The 20,439-nt window shown below is 35.4% G+C and overlaps 1 protein-coding gene across 1 annotated transcript in view; it reads left to right on the forward strand.

Moving 5' to 3' along the window:
- LOC150086634 (uncharacterized) overlaps positions 1-19,503 on the forward strand; it is a 96,386-nt gene extending 76,883 nt beyond the window's left edge. The window contains exons 10-11 of the mRNA XM_090372211.1: positions 5,075-5,236; positions 19,419-19,503. Of these exons, the coding sequence (XP_090228337.1) occupies positions 5,075-5,236; positions 19,419-19,503 (247 nt within the window). The remainder of the gene's footprint in view (positions 1-5,074; positions 5,237-19,418) is intronic.
- Positions 19,504-20,439: the final 936 nt, after the last annotated feature.

Below are 20,439 nucleotides of genomic sequence, written 5' to 3' on the forward strand. Positions count from 1 at the left end.
ATCCTTTTGTTCTCTTCATTAATCTCATTGACTTTCTCTGCACCCATTCCAGCAAATCTACATCCTTCCTAAAATGAGGCTTCCAGATCTGTATGCAGTACTCAAGGTGTGGTCTAATCATTTCCTTGTAAAATTGGATAGTCAGCTCCTTATCCTTGCTAACAAAGTTTTGTTCTTGTAGCCTGTCTCCACTGTTCAGAGTACTTCATATCTGACTACACAATTACCTGCAGGTCTTTTTCATTTTCTGCTATCTTGAGTGTAATACCACACAGTTTATACATTAATCTGGGATTACTGCTACTCATATATAGTACCTTGCATTTATCAATGTTGTTTGTTTGTTTGTTTATTTGGTTTTTAGGAGCATTAGCAACTAAGGCCATATTGCTCCGGGATATGCGGTGGTCATTCCCTGACCTTTCCGCATCCTTCGTATTTGGTGGTGACGGGCTCGAACCCCGGTCTAATCAAGAAGCGTGTGCTACGCACTGCTGCTCCTTCCCACCTGGCTACGGAGACGCCTTCATTTATCAATGTTAAACTACAACTACTATTTCTCAGTCCGTCTGCCTAATTTTTTCTAGATCTTGTTGAAGTAGCTTACCTTGATTACTCTCATTAACCACCCTGCTAACTTTTGTATCATCTGCAAACTTAGACATTAAGCCCGATAAACCTTCATCAATATCATTGATAAATATAGAAAACAACAATGGGACCAGCACTGAACCCTGGGAGGGGGGACCTCCACTAACAACATTAATCTATGAAGAGCAGTGTCTATTAATAACCACTTTGTCTTCTCCCACTCAACAATCCTTTTATCCATAGCAGTAACTTGCCCTTAATGCCACACTGCTCCAATTTGTACATCAGTCTTTTATATGCAACAGTATCAAAAGTTTTCTTGAAATTCAGTATATATTATCAAAATTATATTTTGCATCCAGTTCTTTTGTTACTGCATCATAGTATCCAATCGGATTAGTCAGACAAGATTAACTCTTAACAAATACTATGACAATCCCTTAACAAGTGCTATGATTGTGACCATGAGCTATTATTGCAGTATCCCATTGTATAAAGCAATGGTTACACCACACCTTGAGTACTTGCATACAGGTCTGGAAGTCTCATTTTATAGGAAGGACATGGATCTGTTGGAACAGGTGTAGAGAAGAGTAACAAGACTGGTGAGGGGAGCAAAAGGGTGCTCTTATCAAGAAAGACTTCAGTTTTGCAAATTGCAGCATGTGGAGACTAAGCACCTGCAAGGAGATCTGATTGAGATGTTTAAGTCCTTGAATGAATTGAGTAAGCTCAATGCTGAAGGAATCCTTCTTTTTGCTTAGGCTACAGACATGAGGGGACATAAATTCAAATTGAGGAAGGATGGTTGCAGTTTGGGAAAATTTGCCTTCAGCCAGAGGGTGGGTGATTGTTAGCATTAGCAGAGGCAAACGATGCAAGAAAGCAAGCTTATGCAGCATCTGCAAAAAAAAAAAAAAAAAAAAAACACCAATTTCACCCCTCCGTTCATTCCAAATACCTATCCAGCTCAGCCTTAAATTTATTTAGGCTATCAACTTCCCCAACAAAAAATGGAAGTCTGTTCCACCAATCAACCACCCGCTGGCTAAAGACAAACTTCTGCACATCTATCCTACAACCGTCTTTCCTCAATTTCAATTTATGCCTTCTCAGGTGATTATTCTGAGCAAGAAGAAGAATCCCATCAGCATTGAGCATGCTCAAACCATTCAAGGCTTTATACACCCCAATCAGATCACCTCACAAGTGCCTAGTCACTGAAAACAATCATCCAATAAATCCACAAAAGCCTTGCTAGTGTGTGAGTGACCAACCCACAAATTCCAGTCAATATCCAGGAAATTAAAATCCCCCAATTATAAGACTCTCTGATTTACTGACCCACTCTATTTCCCTGTACAGTTTTTTATTATACTCATCAGTCATTAGGCCTATAACACACCCATACCTTCAATTTTGATTTCCCAGTGCTTATGTCACACCAAATTGACTTGGCACTGCACTGTCCAGTGATGTCGACTGACTGCACTTCCTTGGATTTTGTGTTTCTTAACTAATAGCATAACCCCTCCTCCCTTCCTATCCTGTCTTTCCTTCCTGTACACATTGTACTCCCAAAATTCCAGTTCTGCATTCCTTATATCTGTGTGACACCACATCTCTGATATCCCAACAATATCTGCCTTTGATGTTTTGACCAACATCTCAAATTTGTGAAATTTATTTACCAAACTGCTAGCATTGGTGTACACACAAGTATACATGTACTTGTTCCTATTCTTAGCTACCCTAACACAACCCATGTGTTTCCTTGTACCGCAATGACTCCCAGAAGTTTCTGGAATTCCCTGCATCTTGTTTTCCAGGCTGCTGCTTATTCCAATAGAAGCAGTGCAAGAATCACTTTCACCTCTGCTAGCGGCTACTGTTAATCTATTAGACCATGTATTCCCCCCAAGCTAGCAGTTTTCTGACCCACCTAACACTGCCTCGATAGCATCAGCAAATATTCTTGCACCTTTTCTATTTAAGTGTATCCCATCCCTGTAGAAGCAGTCTCTCCTGTTAACAAGCACAGACCAGGCTGAGAAAAATTCTACCCCCTGAGCCTTGCACAATCTCTCCAGGGCCATATACTCCCTCCTATCGTGTCTGGGCAAAAATTGCAGACACTTTCAAATTCAATCCTAATTCACAGCTTTTTTCAACAGTGACCTGTACTTGTTAAGTAATTCCGCCAGTCTCCTACTCTTAATATCATTAGTGCCAACGTGTACAACTATATCACCTTTTGTGCCCTTAAAAGATGATATCTGCTCTACAATATCATTAACCTTTGCCCCTGGCAGATATACCCTGGTCCTGTTCCACCTATCCTTTTTACACAATATGTTTCCCGTTTCCCTGACAATAGAATCACCGACAGATGGGAGTTTGTTCCAACAAACTCCCATCTGGTGTTGTAGGGATGGGCAGTTTGAATAAATTCAAGGAAGAACTAGATAAACTGTTTGGGATATGAACAGGTTAAATGGGAAGTGGTGATTTTTGGTTAATGATGTATAAGCTTGCATCCTTGCACTATCATTGTTTGTTTTTTTTTTTTAGGAGCATTAGCAACTAAGGCCATATTGCTCCGGAGATATGCGGTGGTCATTCCCTGACCTTTCCGCATCCTCCGTATTTGGTGGTGACAGGCTCGAACCCCGGTCTAATCAAGAAGCATGTGCTATGCACTGCTGCTCCTTCCCACCTGGCTACGGAGGCGCCCTTGCACTATCCACTACTACTGCCACTAATAATAATTATTATTATTGTTGTTTCATCCTTATCATTTTTCTCACTGTTTTGAGGTTTTCTCAACTTCCCAATACGTTTTCCATATCTTTTCCAAAATCATCCATTTTTCTTTGGCCTCTTTCATACATATCTTATTCTTATCGCACTTTTCTTTATATTCCAATAAGGTTTTATTAGATTTATTTGCCAAAAGATTCTTATATTTTTTCTTTTCTGTAACTTCTTCCATCCTCCATGGATTTCCTGTGTTACAGATCTCCCCCACATACCTCTCTTGCAGCTTACACTAATGTTGTCTTAAATTATTATCTTTCTTCATACAAAGTAATTCCATTTTTTTTTCAGCAGGAAGGTTTTATATTTAACAGCCATTGCCAAATCTGAGAGCTTTAGATTTTTGTTCATTTTTACACTTTTTGTATCTCATTTTTGATGCTAATTACTAGTTTTCATTTTCTTAAAACAGCATTATGGTCACTTCCAATTTCAAATCTTGTGTACACTATTATATCTTCAGCTAGTTGGCTAAGATTATTATGCAAAGATTGCAGTGATTATTATTTGATTATGCTCCCTCCATGTTAAATTGTGCCTGTCTTTACACTGACATACTGTGTTTGTAATTATTAGCGCATGGCTTTCCGAGTGGTCAGGAGCGGGAGTGCAGTAGCATACGCTCTTTGAGTAGACCCAGGGTTCAAGCCCCTGACTGCTAAATATGGTTGATCTGCTAACCTGCACCGGACCGGCATGGCAGATTATGGTCCATTTCCCTCAGCATGAATTGTTGAGGAGGCTTCCATCCTACAGTGGGTTGATAATGGCTGCAGTTTTTTTTTTTGTTTTTTTTTCACAAAATTCTAGTAGCCTTTTAACCATCACTGTTATGTTTACCATTCTCTCCAAATTTTCCTAAAATATCCCTGTAAACAGTTCTAATTTCCTATCCTAGTGGAAGAATTTTTAAATCCGTCTTCAGTCAAGGCTGTAGTTAGATGATCTCAGGTAAAGGGAATAGGGTACCCCCAAGTTATTCTGGAATTTTCAGCCTGCACAACATTCAACTCAGCTGGTGAACACATACTTGTACAGACATAATACACAGTGGCATAATATGGTCTGAGTTGCTGATCTGCCTAAAACCCAACTTCTTTTTTGGAGCTTTCAGCTGATCCACATGCACAGACAAACTTTGTCACCTAATTTTCCATCTTAAATTTAGCCCACATAACTCTACTGAATAATGATTCCCAAATTGAACTTTCTTCCACACCAGTTCTAGAAGCTATTGCTACACCTTCCTTGCACTGTATCTTACTTCCAGAATCTATATTACCTGCCATTCTGCTATTGTATTGACGTAGTCCTGCTAATTCCACTTCTTTTCCATTAAAGCTTTAATGCTGACAGTACCCTCTTGATGGATGATTTATTTTTCTATTAAATATAATTTACCTACTCAATAAAAATATACTTTTGAAATGCAGATTATCAGTTTCAGTTTAATTGAATTTAAACTGAAACTGATAAGGAAGACAACCAAATATTATTTTGATATACATATTGTTGTAGTCCATATTTCTTTATGGGCCACAGTTTGATCAGTCATGCACCTGAATAAAAAATTAATACAAGAATTTTATTAGCATAACAGTTTCAATTCTGTAAATAGAATATAACTATTTCACTTTTATTTAACTTGTAATTATTTTTTAATTAGGAAACCATACTGTTTTTGGTCAAGGAAAAAGAGAATGCGAAAGTTCAAAGGGACAGATGGCTTTTCCAATATTTGCACAGATGAGCTATCACCTGAAGATCACACTTATGAAAGAATTAATTATGAGGTTATTTTGGGCAAAGTTCAGTTGCCGAGAAGAAAGTAAACAACCGTTTGATAAAACTGGAAATGAAATTGTGTATATATTCATTGTAAATGTACTTTCCACATAATATTTGTAACACTCGCAATGTGTTCAATTTGTTTCAATAATTCATACTTTAATACAAACCAATAATTCTTGGATAAATATTGCTAATTTTGATACATATTTATACTTTGAATACCTTCCTGCCATTCAGAATCATTACAGTATTTAATTTTTCCTGTCTATTAAATAATAAAAATAACAAAAACTGATGAATAACAAAAGATGAAAAAAAAGATAACAGAAAAAACTGCCTTTCTTCACTAACTTTGATTTTAATAAAAATTTATTATGATTAACATATTGAATTATAATTTTATGAGTTAACATGGAGTAGGACTATCAAAAATCTCACAATAGCTACTAATCTGAGTTAAATTAAATTTGGACAAGAGCTCTTACTTTTAAGCAAATGACTGTAATGCATCAAAAGATGAATGCAAATATGCAAAGATTTTCCTACCCAGTTTCCAATGCAAACAGAGCTCAAACAGGTTGAGGCAGTGAGATTAATCCAAGTTACATTAAATTTTCTTCATAGTTACATAAGTAAGTAGTAAAGTTACAGTAGACTCCTGATTAACTGGGGAGGTCGGCAAATTAATTTCCCCAGATATCCCACAAAATAAGAAAAAAAAAAAAAGGATTATGAACAATATGCATTTAATATTAAAAAAAAAAAAAAATTGTATACATGCATATATTCATGTTATATTGTTTATTGAAAAAAGAAAGTAAAGAAGTTTTTCTTTGCATCACTGATCTTCCTACAAATGGCAGAACATAAATTATATGTCAGCTTTTCAGCAGAATGTCTTCTTGTTCTGCATAGTCAAACAGCCTCCACATGAGACAAAGCAGTACTAGGTGAGATTTTATTTGTTAGCAATAGATTTTCTTCAGCGTCATCCAAGTCTTCATCTCTGTTTGGCTCTTTTTAATTCACAATCCTACGTACTATTTCGTCATCACAAAACATTTCATGGCAGATTAAACTTTTATCTGAATTAAACTACTCAACAACTACTTCTTCATCTAAAATTTCAAAACCTTCAGTCTGTTGTAAACCATATAATACATCATTATTAGTCTCGTCACTAAGAACTTCTTCGTATTTTGCAGGTATATGTAATATTTTTGTAATGTGCTGCTTTTGATCGATGTCCACAATACTGAAATTTCATAAATCGAATCCAACACAGTCATATGTTTCCAAAATGACAACGAATTACCTTCCTTGATTAATTTATGTAACAAGTTTTTTTTATAAATTTATTTAAAATTTTGAATTGCCTCTTGGTCCATCAGTCGTATTAATGCTATCACATTTGGTGGCAAACATTTTACAAAAATGTTCCCATTATATTTTTTTAAAAAAACATTTAAATTTAAAAATAAATTTTTTTTTGTCCCCAGTTAATCTTCAACCCAGTTAAACCACCACCCCTGGATAATCAGGAGTACTGTATTCACTTTCTGTCCCTTCATCTTTTGATGCAGTATAATTAGCTGCTTAATCACACATTCAATCATAAAAAAAAAAAGTGGAAGAGGCTGGCCTGACATTTTCCTTATTTTTTTCCATTTAGTTCTTTTTTTAACTTTTTTATTTTCTTTTTCTAAGAAACTGCAATACTTATTAAATGTAGTTATTTATTTTAATGAAAATTTTAAATTTAAAAATGCTCTTGTTTTTTAATGCAATAATTTTAAATTAAAAAAACAATATTTTAAAATAGCAAAACTTTTATTAATATTAACTCTTATCTGTTTGTAAAAAAATAATAATATAAACATGAAACTATTAATCACTTCCATTTTTAGGTTCTTAAAACTATTAACCTCATGGGAATTTAAATTAACAAATGCATATGTATTATGTTTCTTTTCATCTGCCAATTTCAAACAAAATTCCTTCACCACCATGAGTTGGACTTTTACTGAATTTATACATAATCTGGGTTTATCCTGCTGCCTCAAACTGTTCAAATCCTATTTATCGTGAGTGATATCTGATGTATTCTGGTGCTACAAATGTTTATTATTATTCTCTAGTGTTTCTTTTTTTTATAATTACAAATTATAATTTGTAATTTATAATTACAAATTATTACAAAAGTCCTGGAATGTAAGAGATACATTTCAGGACTTCTTATGTAAGTCGATTTTTACATAACTCGGGAATGACTAATAAAATATTGCTACTATATCCCTGATATGCCAAAATTACAAAAACCACATAATATCCTCAGAAGAATGAAGTAAAATAGTTATATACCATAAACTCCAGCTACTTCACCGCTATCTGGGGATAGCAGTGAAGTAACCTTTTACACTACATACGTAGTTCAAATTTATGGGTAAACTATGGTGTATCTACACTGATATTATATAGTTAATTACCTAAACCCATAAGAAATTATGCCTTGTGCATTTCGTCTTCCAATACATTATTATTTATACACCATTTGGCATCTCTCATATTGTGGAAATAACTTCGCAACTGTGATGGCATGTTGCATTACCAGGGTACCTGCCCACTCACTGATGATGAAGCCAAAAAGCTTCGAAATGATCGTCTGGGTGGTGGTATCCACTGAAAATAAATAAATAATGCTTCTCTACTAGAGAAGCATTATTCAATTGAAGTAGTGCAATACCAGCTATCTCGTGAAGGCACCTACAATATGAGATACTATTAAAACGATGCCTTTTACACTACATACATAGTTCAAATTTATGGGTAAACTATGGTGTATCTACACCAATATTATATAGTTAATTAAATAAACCCATAAGAAATTATGCCTTGTGCATTTCATCTTCCAATGTTATTGTACTGTAAAAACATATGTATTTCATATGCCATGTAGGCTTTTTAAGGGCTACTAAGGGAATCAAAGTGTACATATTTAAGAAAATTGCCCTCAACCACACAAAGAATCAAAATCTATACACTTCAGGTGATGAACTGAAGGTAACTTAAAATGAACCTGATGCAGTAATAAGACACATTAATCACCGGGTGTTGTAGGCTGAGTAGAGGTCAGGGGAGGTAGAACATGATATGAACTCTTCAATCTTCATCTGTTTCATATGCTTTTTTTTTTCTCCTCATAAATTTTGCAATAAGCCAATAAGCAATCTTGAACTTTTCTTTCTCCTTTCAAGAAATGTTCAGTGTTTTCATCCATTCCATCAAACATAGAGAGATCTTCCTGAATTTTGCGAAACGCTTCTGCTATTCCTTTAATTTGAACTGCTTCTTGGGTTGCTCCGATTCCTCAATGAATTTGGCTCTCCCTTACTCCTCAACTCTTTGCACATTCAACTAGGCTAGGTCTTCTGTTTTAAATCTTCACCTAGTTCATCCACAAGCTTGTCTACATCTTCATCCCCCAGGACCAGCTGCAACTCCTGGGCTAAGTTTACAATTTCTTTGGTAACAGACTACATCAGCTCATCTTTGTTGAAGCCTTTGCTGTTAAGCTCGGAATGTTTTAGTTTTTTCCAAACTCCACTAATACAAGTTGTGGTCACATCATTCCAGGCTCTTGAAATGTTGCATATTCCATCAAGGATGTTAAACAGCTTCCAAAATTGCTACAGATCCATCTTCCCTTGCTCTGTTACATTTACAGTCTAAGAAAATGTTGTTTGTATGTAATAAGCTTTGAAAGCATTGATTATTCATGTATAAAGAATTTGCAGATAAAGGAACCAGTAGGTGGCAGTGATCACAGTGTACTGATGTGGAATTTACTTAAAGATCTAATTACCATCAGGGGTAAAGTGAAGGATTTTTGCTTCCATAAAGGTGACTACTGTGGTCTCGGACAGTTTTTAAATTCTGTACAGTGAGACCAACTGATGATGTCACCAACAGCAAATTCTAAGTGGAAAGCATTCAAGGAACTACTTGTGGAAGCTACGAGGCTTTAAATACCGATTAAGAAATACTGTTCAAGGTTTAGGCCTATATGGATGTAAGATGTACTACTGAGACTCCTGGCAGAGAAGAAAAATGCATATAAATTATCAGGTGACACAGAAGCCTATCGCACATATAAACTAATCTGTAATCAAATCACAAAGGAGGTTAGGCAAGCGAAGGCAGATTACGAGAAATCTTTGGCAACGGATGCTAAGAAAAACAGCAAGGACTTTTTTACTTATATAAACTCTAGAAGGAAGGGGATGAATCAGATTGGTCCACCTGATATCGATGGTTTAACTTTTGATGATTCTGCTCAGGTAGCTGATAATCTGAATGAGTATTTTGCATCTACATTCACACATGAGGAGTTATTAAGATAGGAAAATACCAGAAGTTTATCAAACTGTAACAGGGTGCTTAATGATTTTTTAATAACTGAGAGCAAAGTGGAGGAGAAATTGTTGAAGTTAAACATAAGAAAGGCACCTTGGGTGGATGGAATCTATCCAGTTATATTAAAGGAGGCGGCAAAAGAAATAAGCAAATACTTAGCCATAATTATGAGAGAATCCTTGGACTCAGGTGAAATCTCTATGGACTGGAGATGTGCAAATGTATCCTCTCTTCACAAAGAAGGTTCAAAGGGTGACGCAAATAATTATAGACCAGTTAGTTTAACTTCTGTTCCGGGGAAAATAATGGAGTCACTGGTTAAAGATGCATTGCAGGATCATCTAGACAAGGCTGCAGTAATAATTCAGACACAGCTTGGGTTTGTTAAGGGAAAGTCTTGTCTGACAAATTTGATTGGATACTATGATGTGGTTACAAAGGAACTGGTTGCAAAAAAGAATTCTGATATCATATACTTGGATTTCAGGAAAACTCTTGACACTGCTGCACATGGAAGACTACTATACAAGTTGGAGCAGTATGGTATGGTATTAAGGGTAAGTTGCTACAATGGATAAAAGTGGGAGAAGACAGAGAGTGGTAATCAATGGACGCTGCTCTTTGTGGATTAATGTTATAAATTGAGTCCCCCGGGGTTCGGTGTTGGGCCCACTGTTGTCTTGTATATTTATCAATGATATTGATGAAGGTATATCAGGCTTAATGTCCAAGTTTTCAGACGATACAAAGGTTGGCAGGGTTGTTAATGACAGTAATGGCAGTGTGCTACTGCAACAGGATTCTAGAAAATTTGGGCAGATGGGCTGAGAAGTGGCAACTGAAGTTTAACATTGACAAATGTACCAACTGTGCGGTACTACACTTAGGGTGGTAGAAAATGAAAACAATCTGGGAGTAATTGTGCAGTCAGATATGAAGTTTTCTGAGCAATGCAGACGGGCTGCCAGAGCAGGTCATGGGGTATTGTCAATGATGTACAGGAATTTTGCTAGTAGGGAAAACAAGGTGATTATCCCATTGCATAAGGCAATGGTTAGGTCAGGGCACACCTTAAGTACTGCATACAGGTCTGGAGGCTTCATTTTAGGAAGGATGTTGAGTTGCTTGAACGTGTACAGAGAAGAGCAACAAGAGTGGTGAAAGGAATGAAGAGGTCCCCTTCCCAAGAAAGGCTTAACTTCTGCAAATTGCAGCAGCTGCAGACTAGGCACCTGTGAGGTGATCTGATTGAGGCGCATAAAGCCTTGAATGAGTTGAGCATGCTGAATTTTGATCGGATTCTTCCACTTGCTCAGATTACGAACCTGAGGGGGCATAAAATCAAATTGAGGAAAGACAGTGGTAGAATAGATGTGCAGAAATTTGCCTTTAGCCAGCGGGTGGTTAATTGCTGGAACACACTTCCATCTGTCGGGAAGTTGATAGATTAAATAAATTCAAGGAGGAACTGGACAAAATTTTAGAGGGAACGGATGTGTGAAATTGTTTTTTTTTTTTTTTTTTTTTGGCTGATGCTACATAAGCACATATGCTTGCTTTCTTGTATCACATGCCTCCATTACTACTATTACAACTCCCTGATCCATTGGTTAAATCAAAGCTGTTGTATTTGGAGGGAAGTATACCACCTTGACATTGTCGTGCAGATCATCTAGATATTTAGGATGACCGTGAACACTGTCAAAGAGCATTAATATCTTAAAAGGCACTGACATTTGTAAGCAGTATTTTTCAACTTCAGGGACAAACACAATTAGAAACCGTTCTTCGAACATGATTGTCAGCCAGGGCCTTTGAGTTAGCCCTGAAGTGTACAGGAATGATTTCTTGTCAATTCCCTTAAATGCCTGCAGGTTTTCTGAGTGATAAACCACTAAACGTTTCACTTTATAACCCACTATGTTACCTCCACTAAGAGAGTTATCCTGTCTTTGGTAGCTTTAAACTCAGACATCGACTTTTCTTCAATAGAAATATAAGTCCTACCAGGAATTTTTTTCTAAGAAAGGTTAGTCTCATCCACATTAAATATTTGTTGCAGCAAATAACCACCACTTCTTATAATCTCATCCAATTTGTCCTTGAATTTTTCGGCAGCTTCACCATTTATGGCAACATTATGATATCCGCTTCTCTTACAGAACCTATCAAAGCAATGACTCGCAACAAAGGTGGTTTCAATATCATCTCTCTTCTTAACATCTCCAAAAATGGTAGTTTGACGAGCTCACTGAAAATTGTAGGACAATGTGAATTTCAACTTCACCACAACAGCCCAACGTGTGTAACAAATATTACATACAAAATGCAAACAAAAGCTCCCACTTCACTCTCAAACAAAACTGAACTGACTACAATCCAGAAGGAAATGATGTAGAGACGAAGGGCTAGAGTGTAATTCTTAGAAGAAATAGCTGATGGGACAGAGTCCACGTGGCTTGAACGTTGTGGAGTTTCTCTTAAGTGCTTCGACATAGTTCACCTGTCTCAGATAAATGTTATCGAATATTTCTTCAGAATTTTTAAAGCAGAAAATGAAATGTTAACTCTAGTTATTTAGCTAGATTCTAATTACCCCATAGGTTATTATCCAGCACAGTTTGTATGGGAACGAAAATAAAAACTTATACTTATTGTTCCTTCGTTCGACTTCACTCTTAAAAATTATACAGAAAGTATCTTTACGATTTTACCAAAAAAAAATTTACGTAAGCCCGAAGTTATGTAACTCGGGATTACGTAAGTCGGGGACTAACTGTATTGAATCCAGCTACTTCAAATGAGGAGAATTTGCAAACCCCAGGAAAATGGGGTTTGCAACAACATATATTCTTGTAGAGACTACAAGAATATATATGTTGTTGGTTTCATTATGCATTAGCAACTTAGGCCATATTGGACCAGTATGTCTGTATAAGTGCATGTTCACAGGCCAAATTTCATGGCCTGTGAACATTTGGGGAAAAAACTTGGTGTAACTCACAGATATAAATCCTACTTTCTCGCCTGAGATCAGCTAACTGCACTAAACCTGTTAATCTAGTATGGGGATTTGGAAATTTTGTTAAGGAGCCTTATCGAATGTGCTCTCCATATTTAGCCCTTGAGTTCATTACTGTTTCGCACAATATTCTAAATAGATGTCTTTTGCTACGAAGGATATCACTTCACTTTTAGAGTATCCTAATTATGAAAATGACATATGTGTACTTGTCCTGCTTTTTATGTTGATTTTGTAGTCTGAAAATAGGGATATGACTCAGAGAAGCTGTAAATCCACTATGTGACATACTCACTATATTTCTCTTTGGCTAAATCAATACAAGCGTCTCAACCCATCAGCACTCACGAAAAGAATTGTTTAATGGAAATTAGTGATATATAAAGAACTTCAACTTGCACGTAGTGTAATCTTTAATTTCTAAATATTACAAATTATTTTCAGACATTTCATAGTACAGTCAGTCCTCGTATAACACGTGTTTACACTACATGAATTCGATCATACACGATTTATAAATAGGGGAACGATATTGTGTATAACATGAACCGAATTCGCTTATGCACGATTCGCCTTTGTGTTTACAAGAAATGACAGTCGAACGCGGAATCACCCCAATTGAACATATATCAGTGAAGGTGAAACACATTTCACCATAATAACGTAAAAACCCACACAATTCCAGCTATCGGTATAATCGCAAATGCAATTAGATCGACTTTACTACCAGTTTATAACAGATTCCACTAGCAAGAATGCAACTAGAAATTGTTTTTATTGTTTTATGGTAGTAACCCCAAGAAATGTACTTTAGTAAAATGTGAGCTAGTGAGGTGTTAATAGTGTGTCTCTGTCTTTACAGTGTTGTTTATTCAGTTGCTACATGCCCGCAGCTTTGTTTATGTGCATCAAGCGTGCCTTCTCATTTTGTAATTGTGCTTTATTCCCTAAAAATGAGTAAAATACTTACGAGGTATGAAAAGGAAGCGTCCTGGTGAAGACACTACAGATTCAGAGAGAAAAAGAAAAGCAATATCGATAAACAGAGGTGGACTGGGTCAAAAATTCTTACCTGGGAAAATTTGTAGTAGCCTCATACTAGCATTTATGGCCAAAACCATACTGGCCTCCAGCCCAATGGGGTTTCCCCGGTAAAAATATGAAATTGTGAAACACTTTGAGCGAAATGAAAGACCATGTGATATTGCACGTGCTACAGGCCTAAATGAGGCAACACAGAATTAGAAAGCATGCAGAGAAAATAAAAACAATTTTCATAGCAGGAACAACTCAAAGTGTAATAAAATCCATTAGATCAAGACACAAAGACTTGGAAGAGATAGAACAGCTGTCATCTGTTTGGATAGAAAATCAAACAAAGAACAAGTTTGCTTACGATAGAAGCAAAAGCATTAGCAATATTTTATTACGTAATAGCCATAATAAAATACGTATTTTATTACGACTATTAATTTTAAGACTATTAATTAATAATTATTTATTATGGCTATTTATTGTTTGGTAATGTTTTGGTTACAAATGTGTGTTCAATCTTGGGTGGTCGGCACCTAACCCTATTTTTCCCATAGGGCCTGTTATTTATATTGCACGAGGGTTTCTAGGAACACAACTATCGTGCTATACGCGGACTGACTGTACTTCTTGTACTTCATCATCTAATATATGTTCCCCTGCAATCTTTAGCTTATCTCCATTAACGCATCATGAATAGGATCATGAATGAAACAAACTTATCTGCAAAAACAAACTGCACCTTCCAAAAACTTGAACTAATTTCAAAAATATGTAGTCTCACTTCTAATTCCAATTATGTATATTTCTACCGACAGTATGCTAAGTCTTGTATACATATTTGACATAATTTAAATTATTCATTTCCATTAAAATTATAAAACAGCTAATACTATTTTATAATTTCAAAGTTCTAACGTCCCCATACCTTATGGCAACTGACATCAAACTACTCTTATGTAAAGGGAATGTCACTGGAGACTACATACTATTAATGAGGGGCTAGCGAGTCCCAAACAGGCTCAGTTTTCAACTGTACCTTTTTTTCCTTCCCCTCTTTCCTTCTTCCTTTTGTGATTTAACTTTCCTTCTCCTTTATCTTCCCCCTCACTTTTCTTCTCTATCCTTTTTTCTTGTATCCATCACATGCACAGAACTGTGACTTTCTGTATATTGTGACTGTGACTTCCATTGGTAAACTAGAGATTTCAAGTTAATAAAGGATGTGGCTAGTGTCCAGATATCTTCTGCTGGCTTGGGTTATATTTGATATTTGTCTTATTTTATTTTCATGTCATTTTAAGTACATGAAAATAAAATAAGAAAAAATATAAAATATACATTAAGCCAGCAAAATACTTCTGAACACTGGCTGTGTCCTTTATTTAGCTATACTTTGCCGTGTTTTGACAAATATAGTAAACATGTATCTATTTATTTTTATGTATTTCAATTTTTATTAAAATGTATAAATTAAAACACTTTTAAAAAGGCAAAAACATTTATTAAATCATTTCTATCTTCAAGAGGTCTTCTATGGTAATAGTTTAATGTGAGTCATAATGGAAATGCCATGGGGTTACTGAAAGGCTAGAGGATATTTAACCAGGAGGATACACCCATATCTCTTAGCTAGGCTTGCAGAAACTGGCTGGAGTCCCAACAGAATGCTCACTTCTCACCTTTTTGTTGTATAATCTGTTAGTAGGAAACCACCTACTTGCGTACTTGTGACAACCCATGATGATGGGTTGTCAATGTAGAACTAATACAACCAAATTGGATAAATAATATAAAGAAACTTATGGTAGAACAAAATAATTAAGACAGATACTGGCAAAGACATCAACCATCCCAATGAGAATTAATGAAAATAAACAAACAGAATTTTCTGTTACAAAATAGAGACTACAAGAATATATCATATTTTTGCAGTATTCTGCAGATGAAAATATGCAGCACATGTAATTAAGTTAATTCTTAATGTTTATTATTAATATTAACTATCAATGAACTGGTGACTATTACAATGTGTATTAAATAGCAATACAGGCACTCCCTGGCTTATGTAATACTCGACTTATGGAAATTCGACTTTACATAAGTTTTTGCTGGCCAGTGCTTAAAAAAATTGTGGAAACGTATTTTGCATCCCATAGGAATAAATGGAGATGTTGTGAAAATGTAATGTGAACCCAACACACTGTTTTTTTTTGGTAATGCGTTCCAAGACCTCGGAAGTTGAAATTTTCGCTATATAACTAAACTATTTATCTCTTTAAAAAGTCATTTTTATCATGGAAATTGCACTACACTTTCATCGTTATCATATGTTCCGTTATAAGAATCAATTTTGAATGCCTTTGTGATATTTTTCTAAAGCACATTTCTGAAGGTTACTACCATAAAACAATAAAAACAATTTGCACTTTCTGGTTTATTGGGCTATTCTGTTAGCGCAATCTATTATAAACGAGTAGTTTTTTTTTTTTTTTTTTTTGATTTGGTAGTTGTTGGCGCATCGGCTTCTGTGGCCATATTGCACCTCCCATGGTTTTTGCAGTACTTTGATCCAAGCCCGAGGCGGGAATCGAACCCGCGACCTTGGAGTTGCCGGGCAGGTACTTTACCCACTCGGCTAGCCCGGTCGGCACGAGTAGTAAACTTGATCTTATTGCATTTGCAATAATACTGATAACTGTAATTCTGTGAATTTTTATGTTGCGGTATTATGGTGAAATGAGTTCCCCTTCACTGAAATCTTTGATCATATAAAAAACATAAATTTTCAGAATCTTCTCTTCATTCCTATTTACTTATTACAATGGTGAAGGGAAAGGGACCAACAGAAAGTACAAGCGCTGGCACTGCTGGGAAACAAAACAAAATTGATTTAGAAATGAAGATGAAAATGATTAAGAAGTACGAAGCAGAACAAAGTTTGTCATCTATTGCACGGAATTAGGTCTCACTGCTTCAACATTGAATGCCATTTTAAGGGACAGTGCATGTATAAAAGAACATGTTAAAGGATAAACACATTTAAGATCAACTGTGATCACAAAACAGTGTTCAGGTGCTATATCGAAGATGGAAAAGCTATTAATAATATGGATGAAAAATCAGATTCAGAAGTTAGTGCCCCTGAATCTAATGGCCATTCAAGCAAAAGCAAGAGATATTTATGAAGATATTAAGGATAAGTACGGTGAACCCCAGCCAAGTTCGCTGCAAGAAACGGGTGGTTTAATAGATTCAAGCATCACAATGGTTTCCAAAGCATTAAAGTATGCAGTAAAGTCACCAGTGCCGATTCTGCAGCTGCAGAGAAATTTTGTGATGTGTTGGGAAAAAAACCCTCTAAATCTCCACAGCCCTCAACTTCCGCAGCAGCGTGCTTATCAGCTGGAGAGTTAATTCTGGCAACGATGCTCGAAAGGTAAAACTTGCTGACGTTATGCCTGTCTCCTCTCTCTTTTTGTAATTTTTCCTGCACATAAGATAAAAAAATTGTATAAATATTCTATTTACATGTTCGTTGAACATTTCCTTTTTGCTTTAATCAAATTCAGCAAGCATAGTTATGAGCACTGCATAAGCATTTTGGGAAATTCCAACTTACGTAAAATTGAACTTTCGTAGAGTTCCACGGAACGCAACCCTTATGTAAGTCGGGGAATGGCTGTACATACAGACCATTCCGTATCAGAAGTCTGTATATCAATTTCTCTATTTAGAGACATGAAATATAATAAAAATGGGACTGACTTTGTATCTTAAAATTGCAGCATTGTAGCAAGTTGTGACTTGTAACACATTCAGTGACTCATCTAGACAGAGCAATGCATGAATTATCCATTTATCAGCAGTCAGTCTGAATTAGCAAGCACCAAACAAGTTTTTTATGCATTTCATCGCATTTTAAAATGACTTATTTTACTAGGCAGCAATATTGGATCAAATTAGGCTTCAAATTACAGAAAAGTGTAACAGAAAACCCACAAAATGCTAAATGCATCTTTCAGAGATGATTTGTGTTGTTCAAAGACTTTTCAGTGGTTTTTGAAGTTTAAAGAGGCTGTTTGTCCATCAAAGATGATCCTGACTGGCTGCCCTTCAATCAATGATTCAATTATTCGTATTTGTGATCTCACAGGGAGTGATCAACATTCAACTATCTGCAGAGTTCCTATTGAAATCTGTATTTCTTAGGACAAATGTCAAGAAATTTGTATTCCTTAGGAGAAATGTCAATAAATTTTAGTGCCAGATTTGGAAATCTTTTCAGCTAAGTTTCTGCTTTGCATCCTCACTGATGATCACAGAATGTGAAAAGTTCTTGCACATCAGGCTCTTCGTCAATGTGCTGCTCCTGACCACCACACTTTCTTCCATCATTACAATGGACAAAATCCATCACTATGATGGAGGAAACAAATTCTGGCAAACTGTGCATGTGTATAGCTATGACTTGTAAACAAAGGCCAAGTCATCTCAATGGAAGGCTTTTTCTCCAAGGCCCAAAAAAGCAAGACAATCTCAATCATGTGTGAAGATCATGCTTATCATAGTTTTAGACTCGCAGGATATTGTTCATTATGAATTGGTTCACATAGTTAAACAGTAAACCAAGAATACTACAAAACAGTTCTACAGCAATTGCATGATGCTGTCTGTAGACAACAGCTGTAAAATTGGACTTGGGGTAATCATGACAATTTCCTACATGCTCATCACTTCTATTCAATAATTTCTTGTGAAGCATTCTATCGCTGTGGTCTTCAATCTGCCATACTCAATGAATTTTGCTTTCTGTGATTCTTTTTGTTGTTGTTGCTGTTTCCCAAGCTTAAAGTCCCCTTGAATGGTCACAGATTTGTAATGACTGAGGAAATTATTCAGAATGAAAAATAGGTACTGTTTTTGGAATCAGTGTATACAATATCAAAGAGACTACTTTGAAGGAGATCCTTCTGAATAGCCAATAAGTTTCATCAGTTCCCAAACTTTTTGATTACACCTTGTATATTGTCATCTAAAAGTGTCAAGTACCTTGCTGGGTGCTATAAGTAATATTAGTATTTTTATTAAATGAAAACATCACAAAAAGTACTTGTAGTGCACCATATAATTATTAATAAATCAAAAATCAATGCTGCAATGATCATTGTTAAACAGGGCACTGATTTTTTTTTATTTTTGTTTGTGATGATAATGAAATCACATTTTACTGATTAAAAGAAAATCTTTTTAATAACAAAACATTTATATGAAAATATATAATACAATCTTTGTTTTAATTTCAAATATCTGAATATAGTACATCTAAGGCAAGGAGAGCTTTCTGTATTCTTACATATGTTACTTGTGAGGCCAGCAATAGCTGGTATCACAATCACCTTGTAGTACTTAATTGATGTTCCTTAAATGGATGACCAAAAAAAAAAAAACCCGGGAGTCTAGCTAGTCAAAATTTTTTGTTTTAAAAAGGCATTAACACTAAATTATTTCTCATCAAATGTCTGTCAACAATTCCAGATGCACAAGTTTCCTGAGAGCATCCATTTATAACAGATATATACTTAATAGCTATTAATTATTTCTGAATTTGGCAATAGGAGATTTATCTAAAAATATCCATCCTTAATTAAAAATTTCACTGAGCCTTTCTTGCAAAGTAGCTGAAATTAAATATCTGTATTGAATTGCTTTTTAATAGTTGATCTGCTTTGATAATATATTTTTTTTACAGGAGGGAGAGACAGAACAAAAGTGATAAGCAGATATCCAATTATTTATATCGGCATTGCAATCTTTTTCTTCTGAATAATGCATAGAGTCATTACATACACTAAATAACATAAGTCTTTTGGCATTCATTTCCATTAGCTTTCCTAGTCACAAAATTATCACAGGACTTGATAACAAATTCAGTTTTACTACTCATTTTCTTTAGCAGGTTTTCACATCACTATCAACTTCAACTACTGACTTAGTTAAGTCTGAGGATTCACAGAATTATTCAAAGGCTATAATTTGCCTTCAAAAATTTTAATTTTATCTTTAACATAGGCAAGCATGCACTTTTCAGATAGCTTAATATGTTGTAGTAATTCACTCCCACTCTGATATTTAATGTGACAACATGAACATTTTACATTCTTAACTAATAATGACTGAGTGTCTGACTTGAAATTTACAATGCTGTGACAATTCCTATCACAGTTCAATTCCAGATGCACAAGTGCCCTGAGTGCATCCATTTCTAACCCACAGATACATTTGATGCTTAATGGCTGTTGATTATTTCTGTAATTGGATGTTTCAGCTAAAGGTACTGACATACTCTGATCTTGAACAAGTAATGGGGTAGATTCCGAATCTTTTTCACATTTGATACTTAATGGCTGTTGATTATTTCTGTAATTGGATGTTTCAGCTAAAGGTACTGACATACTCTGATCTTGAACAAGTAATGGGGTACATTCAGATTCATTTTCACATTTGATGCTTAATGGCTGTTGATTATTTCTGTAATTGGATGTTTCAGCTAAAGGTACTGACATACTCTGATCTTGAACAAGTAATGGGGTAGATTCCGAATCTTTTTCACATTTGATACTTAATGGCTGTTGATTATTTCTGTAATTGGATGTTTCAGCTAAAGGTACTGACATACTCTGATCTTGAACAAGTAATGGGGTACATTCAGATTCATTTTCACATTTGATGCTTAATGGCTGTTGATTATTTCTGTAATTGGATGTTTCAGC

The sequence above is a fragment of the Mastigoproctus giganteus genome, chromosome 4 (genome assembly GCF_048544385.1).
Source record: "Mastigoproctus giganteus isolate SK-2022 chromosome 4, ASM4854438v1, whole genome shotgun sequence".
Lineage (NCBI taxonomy): Eukaryota > Metazoa > Arthropoda > Arachnida > Uropygi > Thelyphonidae > Mastigoproctus > Mastigoproctus giganteus.